At 34.6% G+C, this 21456-nt stretch overlaps 1 protein-coding gene across 1 annotated transcript in view; it reads right to left on the minus strand.

Moving 5' to 3' along the window:
• Positions 1 to 21456, minus strand: part of Cps1 (carbamoyl-phosphate synthase 1, mitochondrial) — a 113269-nt gene that overhangs the window by 30428 nt on the left and 61385 nt on the right. The window contains exons 22-25 of the mRNA XM_005396941.2: positions 9834 to 9975; positions 8468 to 8533; positions 7947 to 8010; positions 5743 to 5924 (exon numbers count right to left, since the gene is read on the minus strand). Coding sequence (XP_005396998.1) covers positions 5743 to 5924; positions 7947 to 8010; positions 8468 to 8533; positions 9834 to 9975 — 454 coding nt within the window. The remainder of the gene's footprint in view (positions 1 to 5742; positions 5925 to 7946; positions 8011 to 8467; positions 8534 to 9833; positions 9976 to 21456) is intronic.

Raw genomic sequence — 21456 nt, forward strand, 5'->3', positions numbered from 1 at the left:
AAAAAAAAAAAAAAAAAAAAAACAAGTTAGTGAACTGGCACCATGCGCTCCACACTACAGTCAACACTTCCTGGACCACCCTTGTGCTTCCTAACTGACTACTGATTTCTCCTTCTAGCCCTCACCTGTCCTGCACCCCTTAAACCCAAAACTTTGTATTCAAATTAATCATTTTACAGAACTGCCTCACCAAGTTGCTTTTTCATGCAGAGTTTTCCCAAGGTAAATATTGCCTAGAGAAAGAAGTATAAATTCTTCACCTCCTGTTAATTTAAGCCTTTTCAGTCTTATCTATCATCACCCAGCTCAGTCCCAAAGAGACAACCCTACTTATTATTCCCACCTATCTGCATTCTCGCTGGCAAACTGTGCCACCAAAACTTCTTGGGCTGGTTGCTCCTTCCTCTTTCTCTCTTCTGTTACCCAACCTCTAACCACCACTAAGCTACAGTCCTGTCTCCCACTCTGACCACCTGAACCACCAGCTTCTCTCCCTTGCTGTCACCTGGGCATTTTTCCCCCAGTACTCAGAAACTGATTTAGGTGATTATTTCTTTCCTATTTGCTTCACAAGCAGTGGGTTAATCTTTAATCTTAGTTCAGATGTTTGATTGGTATAAGATTTGGCCATTTAAAACCAAATCTCCTATTTGCAATGAAAACGTAAAGATAAAAAAAAAGAAAATTAGCCCAGCAAATCTTCAAGTTCCCTAAAACTGGAGTACTAGTGAGGAGGAGGCAGGCATGGTGGTGGGAGTTAGGTTTCCAGGGAACAGTCCCTACCCGTCTTTGTTCCCTGTGTACACCACTTGTACACCAAGATTCAGTCTCCCTGCCTGCAAAATTAGCATAATAATACCTTCCCATGGCACATAATTGCTGTATAGATGAAATAAGATAATAAATATTAAAAATCTTATATACACAGAGAGCTTATAAATAAGACATGATTATTACTGTCAAAAATACTATATCTAGTAGTCCATTAAGCTTGGCATAATTTGTGTTTGCCCTAATGACCCATTAATGAATATTAGTAGAGTTTCCAAAGTGATAAATAATGTGTCAAATATATTTTATCGTGACTTCAGATTCTTTGGAAGTATTCGTAGAAGTTATGAAGCTAATTTCTCCCCGATGAAAGCAATTACAGTCCCACCTAAACAAACACCTTGAAACTAACTGCTTATAGGCATTATAAACAGTACAAAAAATAATAATACATCATTATGCATATTTATAAGTGTGCTTCATTTACTTTTATCATCATTTAAAAATGTGTTTTATATATATTTTTGCAAACTCTTTCAAAATAATCATTCTCTTTACTATAATATTTCTTCTTATAATTTTTGGTTTATTAGCAGTGTTATCAATGTTGCAGGGGCTTAGAAACAAATACAAATAAATGTATACAAAAAGTCTCTTATGAAAGACTTCAAAGTAATTTTTGAAAATTAGAAGAGAAGTAGGAAATGTTGGAGTCACAGACTTAAGAGGAGTTTAAAGTTGAATCCTAAGCTTTTTTAATAAACACATCAACATTTTTCAAAGTAGCTTCTTTAAATCGAATTTTATTTTTCAAGAAAATAACAACTTTAAAGACAAGAATAATAGATGCAACCTGTTATTGAGGAATTTACTATGGATTCTGGACTATATTTTGATCTTCACAGTATTTCTTTAAGGTGGTTATTGTAAGCCCAATTTATAGCTACAACAACTTAGATGAACTACTTGCCCATATCATTTACCTAGCAAATAAAGACCTCAAATCTGGAATTGAGCTAAAATCTGTAGAATTCAGTCCTACAAATTATAAAACAGCTTTGGTCAAATAATAAATACAATAGTCATACATGGTCAAATAATACACCAAATATTCAAATCATAGGCTAACTCTTTTTATGACTATTTTCTGCAGTGGTTAACATTGGAAGATAAGAAATGTGCTATTTATTTACAAAACATTCTTTTGGAAAAGTGGTAAATAAAAGATCTTTTAATGCAAAACTGAATTCTCATCGTTGAACTCCAGACATATAGATCATAACTGGGAAGCTAAATCATGCTCATGGGAATGGTATAGAGGAAAACTGCAATGGTGTAGTACAGATTTCACTCATATGGCTAACGGTATTCAATATGAGAATATACTTGCTAGATGAAGTTAAAGTTGGACAGTTTCATGGAAGAATTCTATCTAAAATTATGCTATTTTTTTCTGTGCTAGGGCCTCAAGCATTGCAGGCGTGAAATCCATCACTGAGCTACATTTTCATTTCTGTACCATTTTTGTCATTTTAGTTTCCTATTTTTTAAGCCTAATGTCATTAAGATAAGGTAGTACAAGGATATTTCTGAAGCAATAGGCAAGCTGCAGTCACACAAGAAATTTAGTTTGAACACTAAGGAATTAAAAGAATATGCTTCAAATTTATTTGAGATCCTCTTAATTTCTCCTAGACACTGATCATTTTGGTTACCCTGATTAAGTGGTGTATTTTATTCAAAATGTGATGTGAGAAAATTTATCTTACTAATATAAATAACATTTGCTTCATTAAGAATAGCCCTAATTTTTGCAATTGTATAGATGGTGTCCAATTTACAAAATTCCATCATTTATACATCTGCCAATGAGAAATATCATGCTCTATATTACAGTAATTTGAATTTTAGTAGTACATGTTAAATTCTAGGTAGAACCTTAGAATTATATTTAACTATAATTAAAACAAATGGTAAAAAAATGAATCCCAATTCTATTTAGAGTCATGCTTTCTCTAGTGAGTTTTCCTATCACTAATTAATATCTGTAATTAACTCATCCATTTCACCCTTTGTGTTATACATGTACCACTGTAGATCTATATACATATACTTATGTACATAAAATATACATATATTAGGACAATTAAAACATTAAGCAGAGTATATTTTTCTGAGATACAGTCCAGTAAAGTATGCACTGAAAATAAAAAGAAAAAATTATTAAAGTAGTAATCAGACTACACAAGGACATCAACAGATGTCAGAAACACTTGGTATTTTAAAATCAAATCCAGTTTTTTGGATTTTTCTTTGTTATTGATTTTAAGATGGTATCTTGCTATATTTCCCAGATGATTTTAAACTCCTGGATTCAGGTGACCTCCTGCCTCAGCTTTTCAAGTAGCTGGGACTACAGATATGTACCATTCCATCCAGCATAAATCTGTTTTTTAATAAACAAGTACAAAAGAATTGATAAATGGGTCCTATATGAGGACTGGATACAGAAAAAATTAATGTTTGTTCATGTAACTTTACAAACCATAAACCTCTAAAAAATCAAGGGGAAATCTAAATTTGAAACTAGGCCTGTGTTATCTATATTAATATTGTAGTCTGTAAAGATAATTGAATAATACATCACCAGCAAATAGATCTAGGAAAAGAGAAACATAGTCCTGCAACCTCCATGAACAATGTAATAATTTCAAGTCTTTCACCTCAAAATACTTTGAGAACACCTTTTTTGCTTTATAAGGAGTAACTGAAGCCAAACTGTTATCCAAGCAAAATATTATTAATAAAAGCTTTATACATAGCAGACACTAATGGCCCTTCTCCACACACACACACAAAAAAAGCAAACAAAAAAATAAGGCATTAGTGTGTGATGTCTAATAACCAGAAGACTATATTGCCTTCATATTTTATTTTTAAAAAATTACTTGAATACTTCTCACTCCACCTGTGTTGAAGACCTCTTCTTACTTTATCTACCTGGCAAGTCTTTTGTCTGACTTCTTCCTCTTTTCTTTATAGGTTGCCATAGAAACAGACTTTGCCCAGAACTAGACCAAGAAAGTAGTAAGATTAGGAGACCCATCATATATTCTGTTGTCCCATGTAACCATGTAGTGCCCTTCTAAGTGACTCAATTGCACACATTCCAGTAAGTTTAGACATACTGTTACTACTGACAACCTCAGAGCCCAGGGAGGCAGTATCCTGAAGGGCAGGCACCCTTCTGAGGAGAAGCAAGACAGTAGCGTTATGGAGTCTGCTTGGAGGATACACACAACAAACTCATAAAAGGAAACACAGACCTACATGTACGTGTGTGCATGATATGTTATATAACATTGCCCATGACATCATCTAAAGACTACATCAGTGGAATATTGTTCATATGTTCTTAAACACAAATAACATTTTGACCTCATCATATATATTATTTTAAGTGGCAGTTTCAAAGAAGGGTCAGCTTACTTTTCTATGATATTCCATTTATATCTTTAAAAATTTCATTTATATATCCAAAAGCAGTCACATTTTTGGATATACTTATTGACAGGGAAATAATGTGTAAAATACCTAATGCTGTTACCTCCTACCTCCAATGTTTTATATATATATATATATATATATTTTTTTTTTTTTGCTTAGAAGTCTTTTTATTTTATTGATAAAATCTTCGAGGCCCTAGTCATACTCTTTGTGAGGTCATTTTATTTTAAAGCAAGTACTTAATTTTTCACATATTTGTATCACAAATCTGTTTTATGTCTTAATTTGTCTTATAGATATCTCTCCCACTGAACTTGATATTTACAAAGTGTTCAAGAAATATTTGTAGAATACACTTGTTTTAGTGAGCACCCTAATATAACAAATGAGTATTAATGAGTCATTACAAACTGTTGGAGAGAAGATACAAAGCATATTTTCTATTTATCAAATCACATTATACTAAATAGATAACTATCCTCCTACATTTGTCTATTTTTCTTTATAATAATAAAATCATAACATTACTTTAGTACTATATCTTTAAAGTGTATTTAACCATAAATTCCGTGTTACCATCATAGTACCTACATGTAGCATACTTGTACATTCAGGTGATTCATTAACAAAAGAAGATGGAACAATGAATCACCAGGTTGCAGCTGGAATTAAATTTTGTTGCTTCAATTCACTACTTCTTTTCCCCAAGAAATCAGATTTTACACACTGAGATGATTCTCTATTATTAAAAATTGATTACAATAACATCAAATTACTGGAAATTAACTAGAATTTTCCAATGGTTACTTTTTAATTGTTGCACAGACTTACGGTGACCTACAATCACTGGAATCCACAGTGGAGCTACACTCAATATCTGTGCGGGGTTGAAAGAGCAATGGGAAGAAAAGGCCACAGAGGAATGAAAATCATTCCAAATGGACTCATTGATCTTGAAGTGAAGACTAACAGCTTCATCTGATAGAACAAGGAATTAACTGGTCCTTAGTGAACAACTGACTTCTCTGGGAAGTGTGGATCATTAAACCTTGTGTGTCACATGAACAAGGAAGAGGCTGTTTATTAAATCTCTAGGTGACTAATTCAGTCCTTGGACAAGGTATTTATGAGAGGTCATCTTGCTCTAGTTAATAGCTAGCTGATACACGTTACCAAACAGAGTTTAATGCTTAGAAAGAAAATAGGACTTTTATATGAAAATAATGACTCTAGGTCAGATTCTCAAGATTATAAAAGCAGAATGATTTGTTTCTTCCTTCCTTCTTTCTTGCTTTCCTCCTTCCTTCCTTCCTTTCCTGTTGTTTATTTTTCAGAGGTCAGTATAACATTAGGCCATGGAAGACACTGGCAGCTCTTTCTCCTAAGGAGAACTACAGTATAAACCTACATACATGAATAGAGGTATGTACAAAGTATCTACTGCATATATTTTTCTTCTTTTACCTCCTGATGGTAGATGTCTAGGATTCTCTCCAAAGACAACTCTTCAAAGTACAGTTTGTCACACTCATCAAAGTCAGTGCTCACAGTCTCAGGGTTGCAATTCACCACCACTGTCTTCTTGCCCAGTTGACGCAGCGTGCGGATGCTAGAGACAGCACACCAATCAAATTCTACACTGCTGCCTGCAGAGACAGTGAGATTGGGAAAAGGGGTAAGAGAAGCATGAAGCTACAGTGCAAAACAAGGCAGAGAAATATACATATCACCAGTCAGTCCAGGAGGAGGAAGCAAAAGCCTTTCAATTTAATTTTTAAAACTTCAAAATATAAATTTCATCCCTACGAGATATTGTGTTAGTGATGAGAAAAGCAGGTTCTAACTAAATGGCAATGAAATATTGGCTTTTCTACTGCTGCAAATTCTGTAGTAGATAATCTCCATATTTGAAGCATTTTGAAAAACAATGTTAATGGGAGATCATTTTAATGATAAAAATAAACCTAATTAACAGACAATAAATTCAAAGTGAACACACTGACCTCATTTCATAGGAAGAGTTAATTCAGTGATCAGAATACTCGAGTTCTTCCTTCAATCTTTCCACTTAACCTGCTGTTTAAGAGCTAAACTATGATCCCTAAAGTGTCTTACATCTCTGAAATGTCTTTATTGATGGGAAAGACTTATCCTTTCTATGCATATCCTTTTAAACCTGAGGGACCACCCCATGCAGTGTGAGTGACTTTCTATGAGTAATTTGGAGTATAATAATGACCCAAATGCCTCAAAATACCACCTCTGCTGGGATGCCATAGAACTAAAAGCCCTAATACTTAAATCTTGTCAAAAATATGGTGTCCAAATGTCGTAGCATGTTAGTTCTCACTATCAACTAAATATACATTTGATTAACTGCTCTGCTGGGCTTTTCTGTAGCCTAAAGTCCTTCACCATTGTTGCATAAATTAGGTACAACTGAAGATAAAGAAAAAAGATCTAGAGAGGAGAAGGGTATATGCTAATGAATGTGTTTAAACCAGTAAGCCATAAGATCACTGCTGTGGTCTGACTGAGTCAGAATTCAGATTCATGTGTTAGAAATTTATTCACTGATGCAACATTACTGTGAGATGAGCCTTTCAAAAGGTATTTGAGCAGAGCCCTTGTCAAAAGGTCACTGCTATAATAAAAGTCCTTGGGAGAGAGTTTGGTTCCTTTGTACCTTTCTGCCTTCTCTCAGTGAGGACACAGCATTCCTTCTTGCAGAGAATTCAGGGTTCAGAATGTGATCTTAGAAGCCCAAGACCCAACCCTCACCAGATAACTGAATTTGCTGGTCCTTTAACCATGGACTTCTTACCTTCCAGAAATGTGAGAAATATTTTGGTTCTTTATAAATGATATAGCCTCAGGCATTTTGTTACAGTAGCGGAAATGTACCAAGATAATAATTAAAGTGGCCAAAATGTGACTTTTGGCCTACTTTAAGACTTGGCAAAACTAATATATCTTGAGGCACCTAGTTAATTGTAAAAATTATGCTCAAAGAAACAGAGTAAGACTACTAAATCATATATTTTATCATTTGTGTATTAGAATGCTTTTTAATAACTAAATATAAAATGTTCTTATTCACTAATATCATTACTCATTTAATGTACACCTGGAAATTGTAATAAATCTGAGTGGTTGGTTATTAAGCATCTACTTTTAATTGACTAGGGAGAAAATGTCACAATCTCTGCTGAGAATATTTTAATTAGATTGTGTAATTCTCTACCTACCAATGAAACAAAGTCTCTGCATTTGATGCAAACAGAAGACCTATAGAAGGTCAGAGTTTATATCTGCAATAAAGTCCTTTAGCAAATTTAGAGCCTTCTGAGAAACTGTTAGAAGAGATATAGTCGAAGTCTATTCCAGCCTCCAACCTCAGAGAGAGACTTGAGTCATTTAATAAGGGCAAAAGTGATAAAAAGATATTGAAGAGGAGGTTACATTTGTACTTAAGATCTATGTTTAAGTGTCACTGCTACCACTAAATCGCTATACAAGTTTGAATTTTAGTTCTCTGAACCTCACCTTCCTAATTCACAAAAATTTATTGTAATGGCATTTATTTCACATCTTTCTGAAAAAAATTAGATCAATGTGTATGCAAATATGAATTGTGAATCTTATGTAAATAGAAGTCATCATTTTACCAATGTGATATGGACCGCAGCCTAGCACCATCATTCCATGTTCATCAAAATTGATATCATGCTCCTGGGGTGGAAAAGAACAGAACATGTGGAAATGATTATGTTATTCTTCCATTTAATTAAACTAATTGTCTTGCTTGTAATTGTGTCTTTTCATTCTTGCTTTTGTTCACAAGCATATTCTTAACTCTGGGAACCCACTAGTGAAATGTATTATACAAGCTTTATTTACTTGTGAAAATTAGATTTAGCTCAATATTAGCAAATTAAATAGTCATGAGAACACAGCGTAATTTTACGCTGATGTAATCACGGTGCTTATATTTTACTTGTTTGATTTCAATATCTTAAGGCAGTTCTATAAAAATGAGGATAGAAACATATCACTGCATCTGACCCACATGATGTCATTTTTATTGCCAAGATCACTAGATAATCAAAGATGAAAAATATGTGTTCCCTGGTATGGCTCAGCTATTAAGTCTAGAGCTCTCTGTAAAAGACAGTTTAGCAGTTCCTACCTGACCATTGTAGGTCACATACAGGTAATTTGTTACAGATGGGTATTCTGCAGCCAGTGTATCAATCTGAAAAAAAAAAAAATCAGTTAATTATTTTACTCTCTCCCTGTTATAATTTTTAAGACTATGGGTTTTTGTGCTGGTTTCATATTTCTTTACTATCCAGTACTGCCAAAAATAAAGACAGGAAAGGCTATGTGTGATCTAATTGCTTTCTAATTCTGAAAACGTAAGAAGAGAGAAAATAATATAATCTAGTTATCACTTAAGTGATAAATAGCCACACAGACCTAGAGCACTGCTGGATCACTATTTCCCTTGAATAAGGCAAGATGATCATATGGTCCACTAGCTACCAGGAAAACTAACAACCAACTATCTAAAGTGGGTGTGTGAAATCTCAAATCAGAGCAAAATGACCTAGGCATAAAGATGTCTTTGGTTTACAAATTAACACATAGGATGTAAGTTACTAAAGGCTACAAGAAATGAGATCACATAAGTGCCATAAACCATAAGCAGAGGGTAGGGGATCAGAAGCACACTGAACACATTTAGAAAAAGTAAATCAATTTTGTTCTCAAGGGCCAAATAGCTCAGCTTAGTGAGCAAGAATCTGAGGCCGACAGGGCAAGCTGGTTTAAGACAGGTGAGCAGGAAGAAAGATAATAATTGCTGAGTAGAAAATATTTAGCATCAAGCTTGAGACCTAAGGGTATCCATGTGCCTGCCCCCCTCAAGCCCACAGAAAAAAAGCCAATGCTTTTAAAGGGCAAAAAGCAGCTGGTGGTACTTTAAACCAAGATAGCCTTTCCATTAAAAGCCAAAAGAAAAAGAAGCGCATATACCTATGAACATCCATGTGTGATTGTCATGAATACTAGATGACCTCATTAAGCCCAGCCCTATCACAATGAATACTAAATGAGCCATAATGATGGGGCACTCAAAATAAAGTATTACCCTGTAAAAGCTAAGTGCCAATGGAGATAACTATTATTTTCAAGAGGTTCACCATCATGCTAGGGTATTTCAAGTCCTTCTATTATCATACTAATGATTTCACTTATTACAAATACATTTTGACACAGGTCAAAAAACAAAGGAGAGGTCATTTTGATTTTTTTCTTTTACTTAGGAAAATCAGGTATTGTTCATATTTTCACAGTCCTGTGCTCACTCTTCTTCTTTCCCCTTTTATGCATAAATCATCCCTGTACTAAATAAAACTGGTGACATCATAAGCATCAATCACAGAAGCAGGCTCATTTTGTAAACATGCCTTTCTTTTTACTGAGAATGGTATGGTGAGTTGGTGCCTATATTTCATCAAAGATACCCTGGGTGGAATGGGGAACTCCCTCACCTGTTTAACCCAAGGATGGATGTTTTTCTTCAGTCTCAGTTCCCTTGTCTGGGCCTCAGTCAGTCCCAGGCATTTTGAGATCTGCTTGTCTGAGAAGCCGATCTCCTTCGCCGTCCTCAGAGTCTCTTCAGAAATTGACTCACTGGAATATGATGGCAAAGAGGGATGGCATTCAGAACAAACACAGAAGAGGCCCGAAAAACTGTTCCATTTCAAAAAGCAACACAGTCTCCTTGATTCCTCCTGGCCAATTTACTTAGGTCTCCTCATCTTTTAAAAAATAAATATAAATAAATAACCTGCTAGATCTTGCATCTTCTGTGATAAAGTCTTCTACAATGCCAGTGCCGACCTCTCCATGGGGCTCTACTTTCACACCCTAGGCACTCTGTCTTGTTTTATTTCATTTTTGGTTTTGGCATCTATTCTTCTGGTAAATTTTCTGTTCACTAGGGCTTCGTTCTCTAAATCAGTTTTCAATTTCACCTCTTGATTTTCCTTCATTTCTAAACATAGCTACTTTGGCTTCTATTAAGTTACTTTTTTTACAGCTATTTACTAATTTTCCTAAGGCTCTACTCTTTGTCACCTGTTTTAGCCTAGCTATTTTCTCTCCTCTGTACATTGAGCCACTGTCATGGGCTCAAGTAGCATAGCTGATTGATGATTTGTAAATCCATGTGTCTTCTCCAGTGTCTGACTTGCGCTCTTCATCTATCCTGAGAATCACCCCCACCCAGTGTCCCAGTGTTGCTTCAGACCATGCCCGCTCCCTCTAGATACTGCCTCCAGTTCCTAACACTACACATCTGTCCAGTTAGGAAAAGAGTTTTGTGGTTTTATGATTATTTTCTATTCAGGCTAGATTTGTCACCTCCCTTTCTCCCATGCTCATTTCCATAAGGTAGACATTGTATTATTTCTCTCACCTGCAATGCTTTTTTGACATACCTTTTACCTATTCATATTTTCCTGGACTCTCAGCCACCCTTCAAAGGTCAGCTAAAATGAAGCCACTGCGTTTGGTCTCCTCCATCCAGCTCTTCCTGAAATGTTCCCTGACTGTTTTTCTTAGAGCTCTGGACATAGAACCATTTTCCTTAGCATGTCATCATCACCTGATATTTTTAATTGTGTTTTTGAACATTCATTCACCAAATGTTTTTCTTCTTTCTACATGTAAGCTCCATGGGGGCAAAGAATATATCTGGCTCACCTACCAGGTTATTCCCAAAGCCTACATTATCTGGCCCACAGACAGCATTCAATAAATATTTATCAAATGAATAAAAGGAATTACAGTTATTTCTTACAGAAAAGACAGAGTTGCAGTTGCAATGAACTTGTAATTAGATTTTAAAATGTAGAGAAAAATAATTTGCCCAGAGCTAAGGTACAGAAGAATAAAATACTACTGTAAAACATCCCTAACCACATACTTGTGGGCTAACGATTTCAAGCAACAATCAATACAATAAAATTCAATTATAATAGTCCAGCAGTCAATACAATGAATCTAACATATAATATCATATTATCAGAAGATCTAATTTATAGTATATAAAGCCTCCTCACAAAATCCTGTTAACAAAATATAAGTCTCTTGCTTTTTGTTCATTGTAATTTTTAATCCTTTTTAATTAATTAATTCATACTCTGAATTTGGAGAAGAAACAATCAATCTGCTACATATAATGACTCTTTTACTGATGGCCTAGTATCAGATTGGTTTGGATTTTTGTACCTTTAACTCTCCCTAGTTCAATTGGTTTTTTTCTACTGTACCTGAATTCCTTTCTGTTTCAAATCAGTGCATTATTTCTCCCAATCATTTAATCATTTATCCTTCTATTTTTATTGTGAATTTAATCTTGCCAAGTTTTTTATAAGAACCCATTCAGAGCAGTATGTTTTTTTCTGTCAAATTCTTGGTTACAACCAATATTAAGTATTATTACTTAGAATATCTGCCAAGCCATATGCAATATGATCAAAACTTTTGCTGTTCAATATGGTAGCCACTAGTTGTGTAGTTACTTAAATTTAAAGGTCAATTAATTTAAAATTTTTAATTAATTTAAAATTTAGATCTACAGTTATTCTAGCCACATTTCAAGTGCTCAATACCTACATGTGGCCTGAAATCCTTATAGGACTTTCTATTGGACAGTGCTACTTGAGACAGTACAAAAACAGTATTGGAAACAATGGAGTAAATGAGAGTGAGTGAAACCAATTTAAGGAGGGACAAGATGTGTGATGCACCATAAGGTCAAATAAAAGAGATAACAGTGTGAGTGGTTGTACTTGTGAAATACTATGGCAGTCAGATCTATACACAGAGCCATAAAGAAAGTTCAGCTTTATATAGATGGAGTCACAGATGTGCTATAGGCAAGGACAACAGTATCTGCAATAATTTCAGGGCAGTGATTAACTCCACAGGTATCAAAAATATGCTGAGGATCTAGAGCTGGAAAGAGCGAGCAAGAGGTTGGATGGCAAGAGTGGGCAACATCCATTGTCGTTCTTCTCTCTGTACCTTTACATCTAGGGAGCAGGTGCTGTGTGTCAGACTTGTGTTGCCTGTATGGACAATGTGCAGAGGAAATGTAGAACTCTCACATTTGAAGAGCACATAGACCAACAGCCATGTGTGTGACTACACTGAGAGATGCTATCACAAAAACGTAGACAAGACCAGGCTGTGGCACGGAGAAGAGCTTCCTGCTTCTGCGGCTGCTGGAAACACTTTACTCCGCATGGGATTTCTGATCTTTAAGGACTATGAAGTATTTAAATTTATTATTCCCTTTAGTTTTTAAAAAATAAGAAAAAATAGAGGATGAGTAGATTTTGTTGTGACTCCTTGTTTAACAAATATATTTCCACTTTCTTACTAAATTGCTCCTAAATGAGTTGCTTATTAATGAGCAAGTATGCATTCAGCCCAAAGTACAAATACACTACAAATAATCTATTTTTCTATGGCATAATTTTCTTTTTTTTCTCTGATAGAATTTTGGATGAGAATCTTTTAAAAATAAATCTCTGTGAGCTTTGCAGATCTCAAACCATATTAATGCTTATATGCACAGGGGAAGGCTACATATTTTTCTGTGGTCTATAATTGTATTAAAACAGAGGGGTAAACCTGAGATTAGGTAGAGAAATCATGCGCATATACCACTGGACAAACTTTTGCCTACATGTTTCTCTAGGTACTTACTCAAATATTTTCCCACCATTGCTGGTTAGCAATGAAGAACAGGCAAGCAAAGACGAAACAGATTTTCAACAACATGTCCTTATTAGTACAAAACTATCAATGGCAAAACCCATGTTATATTACTGCATAGATGCCCATTTAACTTAACTTATAAAAGCCCTAACCCTAAAAAAAAAGTTGTCCAGAAACTTGAAGCACACCCATGTGTTCAGATGAACCATCAAATTCACAGCTACAACTATGGATTAGCAGCACTGTAGATGCAAGTTCTAGCCCCAAAATAAGCAGAAATCACTCATTTATCTTTAGCTTTTTTGGGTATTTGCTACTCTTTGTTGCTGTAGGTTTTTGGGCTTTTATTTTGTTTTAGTCTTGAATGATTTATTTGTATTCCTTCTCATATGGAATACCAATCAGTTATTTAAAGGTTGTTGCTATACTGCTTTAAATGAAAAGCATAAAAAAATGATATTAAATAAATATTTTTTAAAAAACTATTTCGTTCCTCACATTTCTGTGGGGATACAATAAATTTGCATTTGTTTCTTCCATATTCAAGAATGCAGTCTTTTCTATACAGGAATATACATAATTCCTCTTATTCTTTTTCACCATAAGAGTTCGATAGAGCATATTTTCAGATATCTTTAGCAAATATTCATTTTTCTCTTTCTACTCATGAAAAAAAATTTGACACTCACCAGCAAAGGCAGGAAAGAAGGAAACAAGGGAGGGAGGGAATAAAGGAGGGAGCAACAAAACAGGGTGATGAATAACATCAGCCTTGTGCATAAAAAAGTGAAGTGAATTAATTTTGTGCTCAGCTGTGGTAGCAAAAAAAAAAAAAAACATAGCTATCTGTCACTAAGACTAACTCAGTTGTTACAGCTCCTCCACAGAATCCCCCACTCCAAAGAGATCTCATTATTTATAAGAGAAGACTGCAAGAGAAACAGTGGGGCAAAATAATGATTACGAGTGATACTTCAGAGCAGGGTGAAAACTGTTTCTACAGAGTGACCCCTCAAGTCATTCCAGGTGAGAATTTTGAGACCGATACATTGAGCTACACCTGCCCAGTATATATTTTAAACTCCTTAGTGGATTCTTACAATACTTTCCTAATAAACCAAAAACATTTTAACCTTGCCCAACATGCAAATAACTAGATAAATAACATGACATAATATTTAAATGCCTTGAAAATTAGAATATATTAAATTAGTATGGCATATTAGTAATGCATTCATCCACCTTAACTTGAATGAAAACACTGAGTGTGTTTATATAACATTCAAAGCATTATAGTTTTTTATCATATTTCATTGATAGTCTCTCTAGCTATTAATTTTTACTCTTCAGACATATTAAATAGTCCAAAGCACTTTGCAGACCTCCTACTGAGAAATAGATGGTGATCCTGACCCACCATAGCATTCCAAAGACAGGTGCTACCTAGGTTACCCTAACTCCATGACAGGGCCAGGCTGAGTCACTCTGATTTTCCCAATCTGTTTTCTCCTCTGCTCCTGTATAGACCAAGTCTTGCTGGCATATCACTGCATGTAGAGAAAATTGATGTCATTGCCAACTTGTTCTGATACAACATTTTATTTTGTGTCCCGTTGTAATAAAATAAAAGAAGAGACAGTTTGAAGACACGATTCATTAGCTCTGGGCTAGTGATTTAGATAAGGTTAAACCTCTTTGGAGTCAAATTGAAGATGAATAACCTTAAGTGAACATGAAGCCCATTTAACAATGTGGAGAGTCAGATACAGGCTCTTCCTCTATTTGCCACTATCAGGCTACCCTCCATTTTGTCTGCTCAAAACGGCTTCCACCATCATTAAGTTTTTGTAGTTGTTGTTGCTGTTGCTGTAACCCTTATTTTAGGAATGAGTCCATAACATTTTTTTATTTTTTCAAAGTGAAAATGTTAACTTGGAACAAATTTAAAACAGAATAATTACTAAAAGAAATATAAATGCTAAAATTGTAATTCAAACTGCTTTTTGAAGCCTCAATAGAGAATGCTGCATCTGTGGAATACTGTAAATCAAGAAAGCCTTATCCCAAGCTAAAAATGTAATGTGATCAGCTGAATTGCAGTAAAGCTGACAATTTTAAAACATGTATACTAAAGGATCTTTCTGTTATTTAATACATACTTTTGCATACCAGCATCTTGTTTATTTTTTAGGCTTTTAAACATATACACATTAATGCCATACCAAAGAACTGTACCCTCTAAAATCTGTATATTCCCTACCAGCTTTTCTTGCTTTCAGAGTTCAAAGGCAAAGTGTTCAAAGGTTAGACTTTCATCACTGCATAATAAAATCTAAACAATAAAACAAAGAAGAACCAAAGGTTTGTGCTGTTGGCCTTTTCATAACCTTCAGTTTCTCTCTACTTAGTAGAACAAAATGACAGTGTGAAATTTCAGAGAGAGAAAAAACACCTTAAAGCCAGACATTCAAACTTTTACACACTCTGCCATAATCTTTCAGCCGACAGACAGCCTGGCTCAGCCTCTCCTGCAGAAGTCTCTCATGTGCTGTTTGGTTTACAAACAATACAAGGCTTGCTCCTCTCTCTCCCACTTCCAATGTAGATTTGTTGTTGTTTAAAATTCTACCCTGTCATCTCTGAAGCTTCCTCCACTCACACTTGGTCTTCAATAATAAATGATAAAAGGAAATGGAATAAATTCCTCTTAATGAGGAAATTTTCACCTGGCACCGCGGAGCTGGGGAAATCTATTAGCGGACTGGAGGAACGCCCGCAGCATCGCAATTACCAAGGGACCCAAGCACTTCACACAGGCCTCTCTTCCACTTGACTGGCTTTTATCTGATCCACCAACTCACAAGTAATACTAAACAAATTTTCCTCCAGATTGCACAAGCTCTAATGTGAAAACGAACACTCCACTTGGCCTACAATTATGGGACCAGCTTCAAATTTTATTATTATCCTCTTTTTTTGAAAAATAAAAAATCCCCCAAAAGACAAAATCTGAAAAAATCACTAAGCCTAATGTTCAGTAATGACACCTGCTTTATTATGAAAAGAGGACTAAGATATATGATCTCTGCCTAGCAGCCCTGCACAAACTTCTCCCCTAAGTTCTGGATGGCCTCATTGATTTTGTTTGTTTGTTTGTTTTTTACATTTCTCAGGTTTTAGACATGACAAAAATCACAATGGTGCCACCAGGGAAGAAGTTAATTGTGTTTGCATCTTCTCTCTCAAGAAGATAAAAGTTACCTTTTTTCTTAAAAGGAACATAAGACTTTAAAAAAAAACATGACTACTGCCTAGGAAAGCAAAGGATAAAAACATAGACAGTACAACTAATTTCTCTTCATTTTTGACAGTGTCATGTTTGTTTTCATACAGCAATTATGTCTATAAAGGAATTAAAACCTCAATCTTTATCTCTCATATATAGAACAAACCATACTTACACTAATGTTCTTATAAAACATACCTACTTGATATCTATCTCTTGGGATCTGTGCCAACTATCACAATAATGTTATAAGATCACAAGCATTGGTTTTGAAGAGATAGCATACTTACATTATATTTTACCTACAGGCTATTAACAGTGGTAACAAGAGGATCAAAACAAAAAGAAAATCTTATGAGAAACTGACAGTATAGATATTTTTAAATAGCACTTTTCCCAGTGCCAAAGTGTGAACCCAGTACTCTTCCAATGAGCTATACTCCCAGCCCCCAAATAGATAATTGTAATTTCCAGAATTTTATATTCATTTTCTCCCAAACTTTTCATGACATCAATAATCCAGAAATATTGTGATATTACCTTGTTACAGGATAGGTCTACACTGTTAAATATAATATGATAATTATGTTCTATGAATGCAAAGAGCAAATAACGAGGCAAATAAGCTAGTATAGGTAGGTTGTTATTTTGGGCCTTAGTGAAAGACATTTTATTTGTCAATGATTCTGGTACTCGCTCTTTTAAGTCTGACCACAATGCAGTAAAGAGGAAAAGCAAATGGAAACCACCTGACCAAAGCAGTTGGCCATGTCTATTAGTGTAAAATAAACCATGCTTTTACTTATCAAAAAGGTTTCATCTGATTAGACTGAAACAAAAGGCAAAATCTATATTATGAAACAGTGCTTCTGTTATTTCTGATTAACACATTTATTTATAATTTTAAGTCTATCTAATGTATACTCTCCCAAAAATAAAATGCACTCTGTAAATAAAACCTGATGTTTTCCATGAATATGGATCTAGAATGTAAATCTCACAGATAAAAGGAACACTTTACACAGCCTCAGCAGAAATGGAGACCGAACGCTCTTTGATGTGCTACAATGTTAATTTACTAATAAATGTGTTTGAAAGTCCTATGTCTTAAAAACTCTCCATTTTTAAATCAAGTCCTGTTTTTGCATAACGGTACTTTTCCGTATACCACATCTGTTGTCCCAAGCAACAAATGTGTAACTTTCAATACATGACAGTTTTGGCTTCTAGAAAGTGGCCATACCCTAGAATCAGACTCTAACTCTCCCAAACAGTTTGTGAACCGCATGAAACAGTAAACACATAAACACTCAGGTAACTCCAAGCAACTTATCAGAGGAGGCAAAGGACAAGAGGAAGGAAAAAGAGGAAGAGCAGAAAAGGTAGAAAGACTTAAAAAGTCCAGCAACACAAAACTGGCATGCCACCTCCATTTGGCCCCATGTTTCAGCTTGCTTTATCTTTTCACTCTCCTAGGTAAAATTCCTGTACCAGCACATTAAAGCAGTGAGGGTAATCATGCTTTTACTCCTCACAAACCAAAATCTGTCTTCTAAAGAAAATGTGTTCCCTACAGAACACATCCCCCAGCCTCCACCCTCAGGAGGCAGGGCTGCTGCTCACGGTCCTTGGGATCAAACCCCACCTTCCTAGCCAAGGTCAGCCATGGAGGCTTTGGGCCCCTGGAAAAGCATTTTCAGTATTAATTACAGGTGAAAAAAATCCTAGAGATCAGCAACTGATTATCTAGCTTCTGAAGGACAGCTCTGGAAGCCTATTTTACGTAAATTTAATTTCCATTCTACACCCACTTGTTTTTTCTCACAAATGCATAAACATGGAAAAACAAGGCATGCACATTTTATTTGAAGCAAAATGTATGTGTACATATAAAAGAACGTATATGTACTCTTTCATTATAAATAAAACAAATTTTTAAAATGTATCTTATTTTAGGTCTCCGTGCCCTTGGAAATGTTTATGTCTTTTAAAAGTGACCTGCAGGGCTTTCCCCCTGCCAGGCTCGCTGTGTCCTCCCCACAAGAGTTATGGAAAAGGGCACATTCCTCACAGTGCTTCTGCTCTAAGTGGGGTCAACAATAAGGCAGGAAAACATGCAGCTCACAACTTGACAGCTAAGAAGGAACTGATCTCCAGCTGTCTGATTTAAAAGTCATATCTCTAAAAGGAAGCTTCTGAAAAGCGTATGTGACTAAAACTGAAGGCAGAAATCCTCAGCTAGATTCCCTGCGTTCCCCTGACTGGCAGAACTTAAAGAGTGACACACACCTTGGTATGACTCAGTTTCACCGTCCATAAAAATAGAATAGTGATATTCTCCACCAAAAAACCCACAGATGTCTGTGCTATAAATACTCTGGGTTTTTCCTTTTTTTTTTTTTTTTTTGCCTTAATCTTCTTTCCTGGTTAAGTCAAATAATTCAATACAAATGAAAATATTTAGGGCTATTTCTCATGTAAACATTTCAGAAAATGCATGAGTTTAAAACTGTGAGTTATTTAATCATAACTGTATAAATACTGGCTTCTTATTAGTGATTTTTATAATGCAACTCAGTATTTTAATGCTAACTTGTATATACTCTCTCCCCAATAATGCAAAACAATTGGATAAGTCACCTTTCATTAAAAATGTTTATCCAGAGCCCTCCTAGTTAATGAGTCGATATGGAAACATATTTTGAAAAATTAAAATCTAGACATTGATTTATAGTGTCTTCCAACACAGAGTCAGTTTATACCCTGGACTGTGTACATTTTCCACTTAATGTGGGTCCTTTTGAGCGACCAAGACTTAAACTGCATTCCTCTCCACATTCCCCTCTGTTTTGTCATGATTGAGAATTCTAATTCTGCTTTCTACAAATAACATTTCCTTATTTATTTAATTGACTTATCATCTTACAGATATTTTTCAGTGCTTTCTTTAAGCCAAAATACAGTAAATAAAGAATAGACCACATTTATATGCTTCAGAATTAACACTGTACTTTACAGTGCTGAACTCTATTCTACGGTCATACAAATCAACCGAATTCTCACTAAGAAGTGTATTAAGACATTACATTATTTGGTATTTGCCCTAGGGAAATTCTCAACCTAACTGGAGGCTCACACCACCATCTATGAAATAGTTACAGAACAGTGACATGAAACTATGTGGCCTCAACTATTTCAAACAGCAAGCAACTAGGTGAGCAGCATCAAGTTTAATTTGTGTCCTTACACTGTCTTGTTCTATAGTAAGATTTCTACTCATATGAAACAAAACAAAACAAGAGCAAACACAACTTGTCACTTTCTGAGAGTCACACATTTACCTATCTCTTTTCACTATAAATTTCATCCTTAGAGTTGAGCTTCCACTCCTACTAGTTCTTCATCAGTTTTGAGGACTTATTCAATTATCTTCCTCTTTTTTTCTCTAAGACAGAAAAGCTGTCCTATTTTATTTATTTTGTAGTAAATTCTCTTCTCTTCGCTCACACATCAGTGGGATACACTGAAAGAAAAAGTGCTGTCCTTGGACTCAAAAGTCCTGAACTCAGATCTTTGTTTTACCATGACTGACTTGTGAAATCTTGGAGAATTTCTGCTATAAAATATGGGATAGGGATAGATCCCTCTAGCAGCATTAAGCATTGAGACTTACAGGAGGTACAAAAGTACTAGGGATTTTGTTATTAACCTTCAGTGAACTGCCATGGATTCATGTTTCTGATTCTCAGAGGCCAATAATACATCCTGTCTATCTACCACTATTTGTATACATCAGAAGCCAATTGTAGACCAGCTAATGACTAAAAAATAGTCATCTACCGATGGCTTTGGACTTAATGGAGTGCCTGGCACAAAGGATATACTCAATAAATATTAATAAACAAATACCATTTGGTCTAAGAGAAGTGCCATCAAGTAAATACATCCCCATTACACTGAGGTTGGAGATGTTGCATTAGATATACTATAGTACTCATTACTAGACACATTCTGTGTATATGTTGTTTTAAATCAACTTGAGATTTTGGAACTATTAGACATGTAAAAACTAAAATACAGAAATATATACTATAATATGTATTTTATCATTATATAATATGCATATTATATAATAAGCATAATATGAATATTGTTCTAAAAAGTCATTAAATAAAACATTTATCTTGTCCATACCAGAATCATAAGTACTCCTCCACATTTTCAAAAATTTACAATGATTTGTCAAAGCAATGAAACCACAATTTAAATAATAAATTAAATGAAGTTTCTCAGAACATTAAATATTCAATGTAAGATATTATCTGTAATTAAATAAATCATTAGTTTTAAAAAATCAATGCAGTCCTATCAAATCTATGACTCTACTTAAAACATCCTATCTTATCACATGGAGCATAACAGCAAATTGGAAATAAAGTATATTTTTTATATTAGTCCACAATTCCCTATAGTAATATTCCATTTTTACAGAGAAAAAATAATCTGTTTAGGTAAATCTCAATCTTTAATATTCTTGAAATTTTTATTATATAAGTGGCTTGGAGTATGAGTACTAAGAGCATAGGATATTAATATGTATTATTTCCTATAGTGTTAAATACCTGATATGAGATATATTATACTGTCATCTAGTTGTATGTCTGTCCGGTGAAATAAATGGGATTTTCAAAAATTAGAGTAAACCAAAACTTAGAAAGATAGTATGAGTTAGTTGTGATGTAAGGGCACATAAGACCAAGTTTTGCAAATCAAATCAAAGGGCTCCACCAAAGTGTTCAAACATCCTCAGTCCCATTTTTACATCCCAATTAATGATACAATAAGCATATGTCATACTAAAGTATCTGATAAATTATATGCATTATAACCATATATTTTTATTTCCCTAAATTACTTCTATGTTTAATATTTTAAGGTTGAAGTTGTTAATTTTTTTCTATCAGAAATTATATATTATCTCAGAAAGTAAAGCAGTAACTATTCCTTCTTATATCTAAGTTCTAACAGCTCTTGGGTGACACATTTCCCCTGGAAACTTCAATCAAATACAAGCACAAAACATTCTTGTCTGATTT

The sequence above is a fragment of the Chinchilla lanigera genome, unplaced genomic scaffold (assembly GCF_000276665.1).
Source record: "Chinchilla lanigera isolate Chin_1 unplaced genomic scaffold, ChiLan1.0 scaffold00056, whole genome shotgun sequence".
NCBI lineage: Eukaryota > Metazoa > Chordata > Mammalia > Rodentia > Chinchillidae > Chinchilla > Chinchilla lanigera.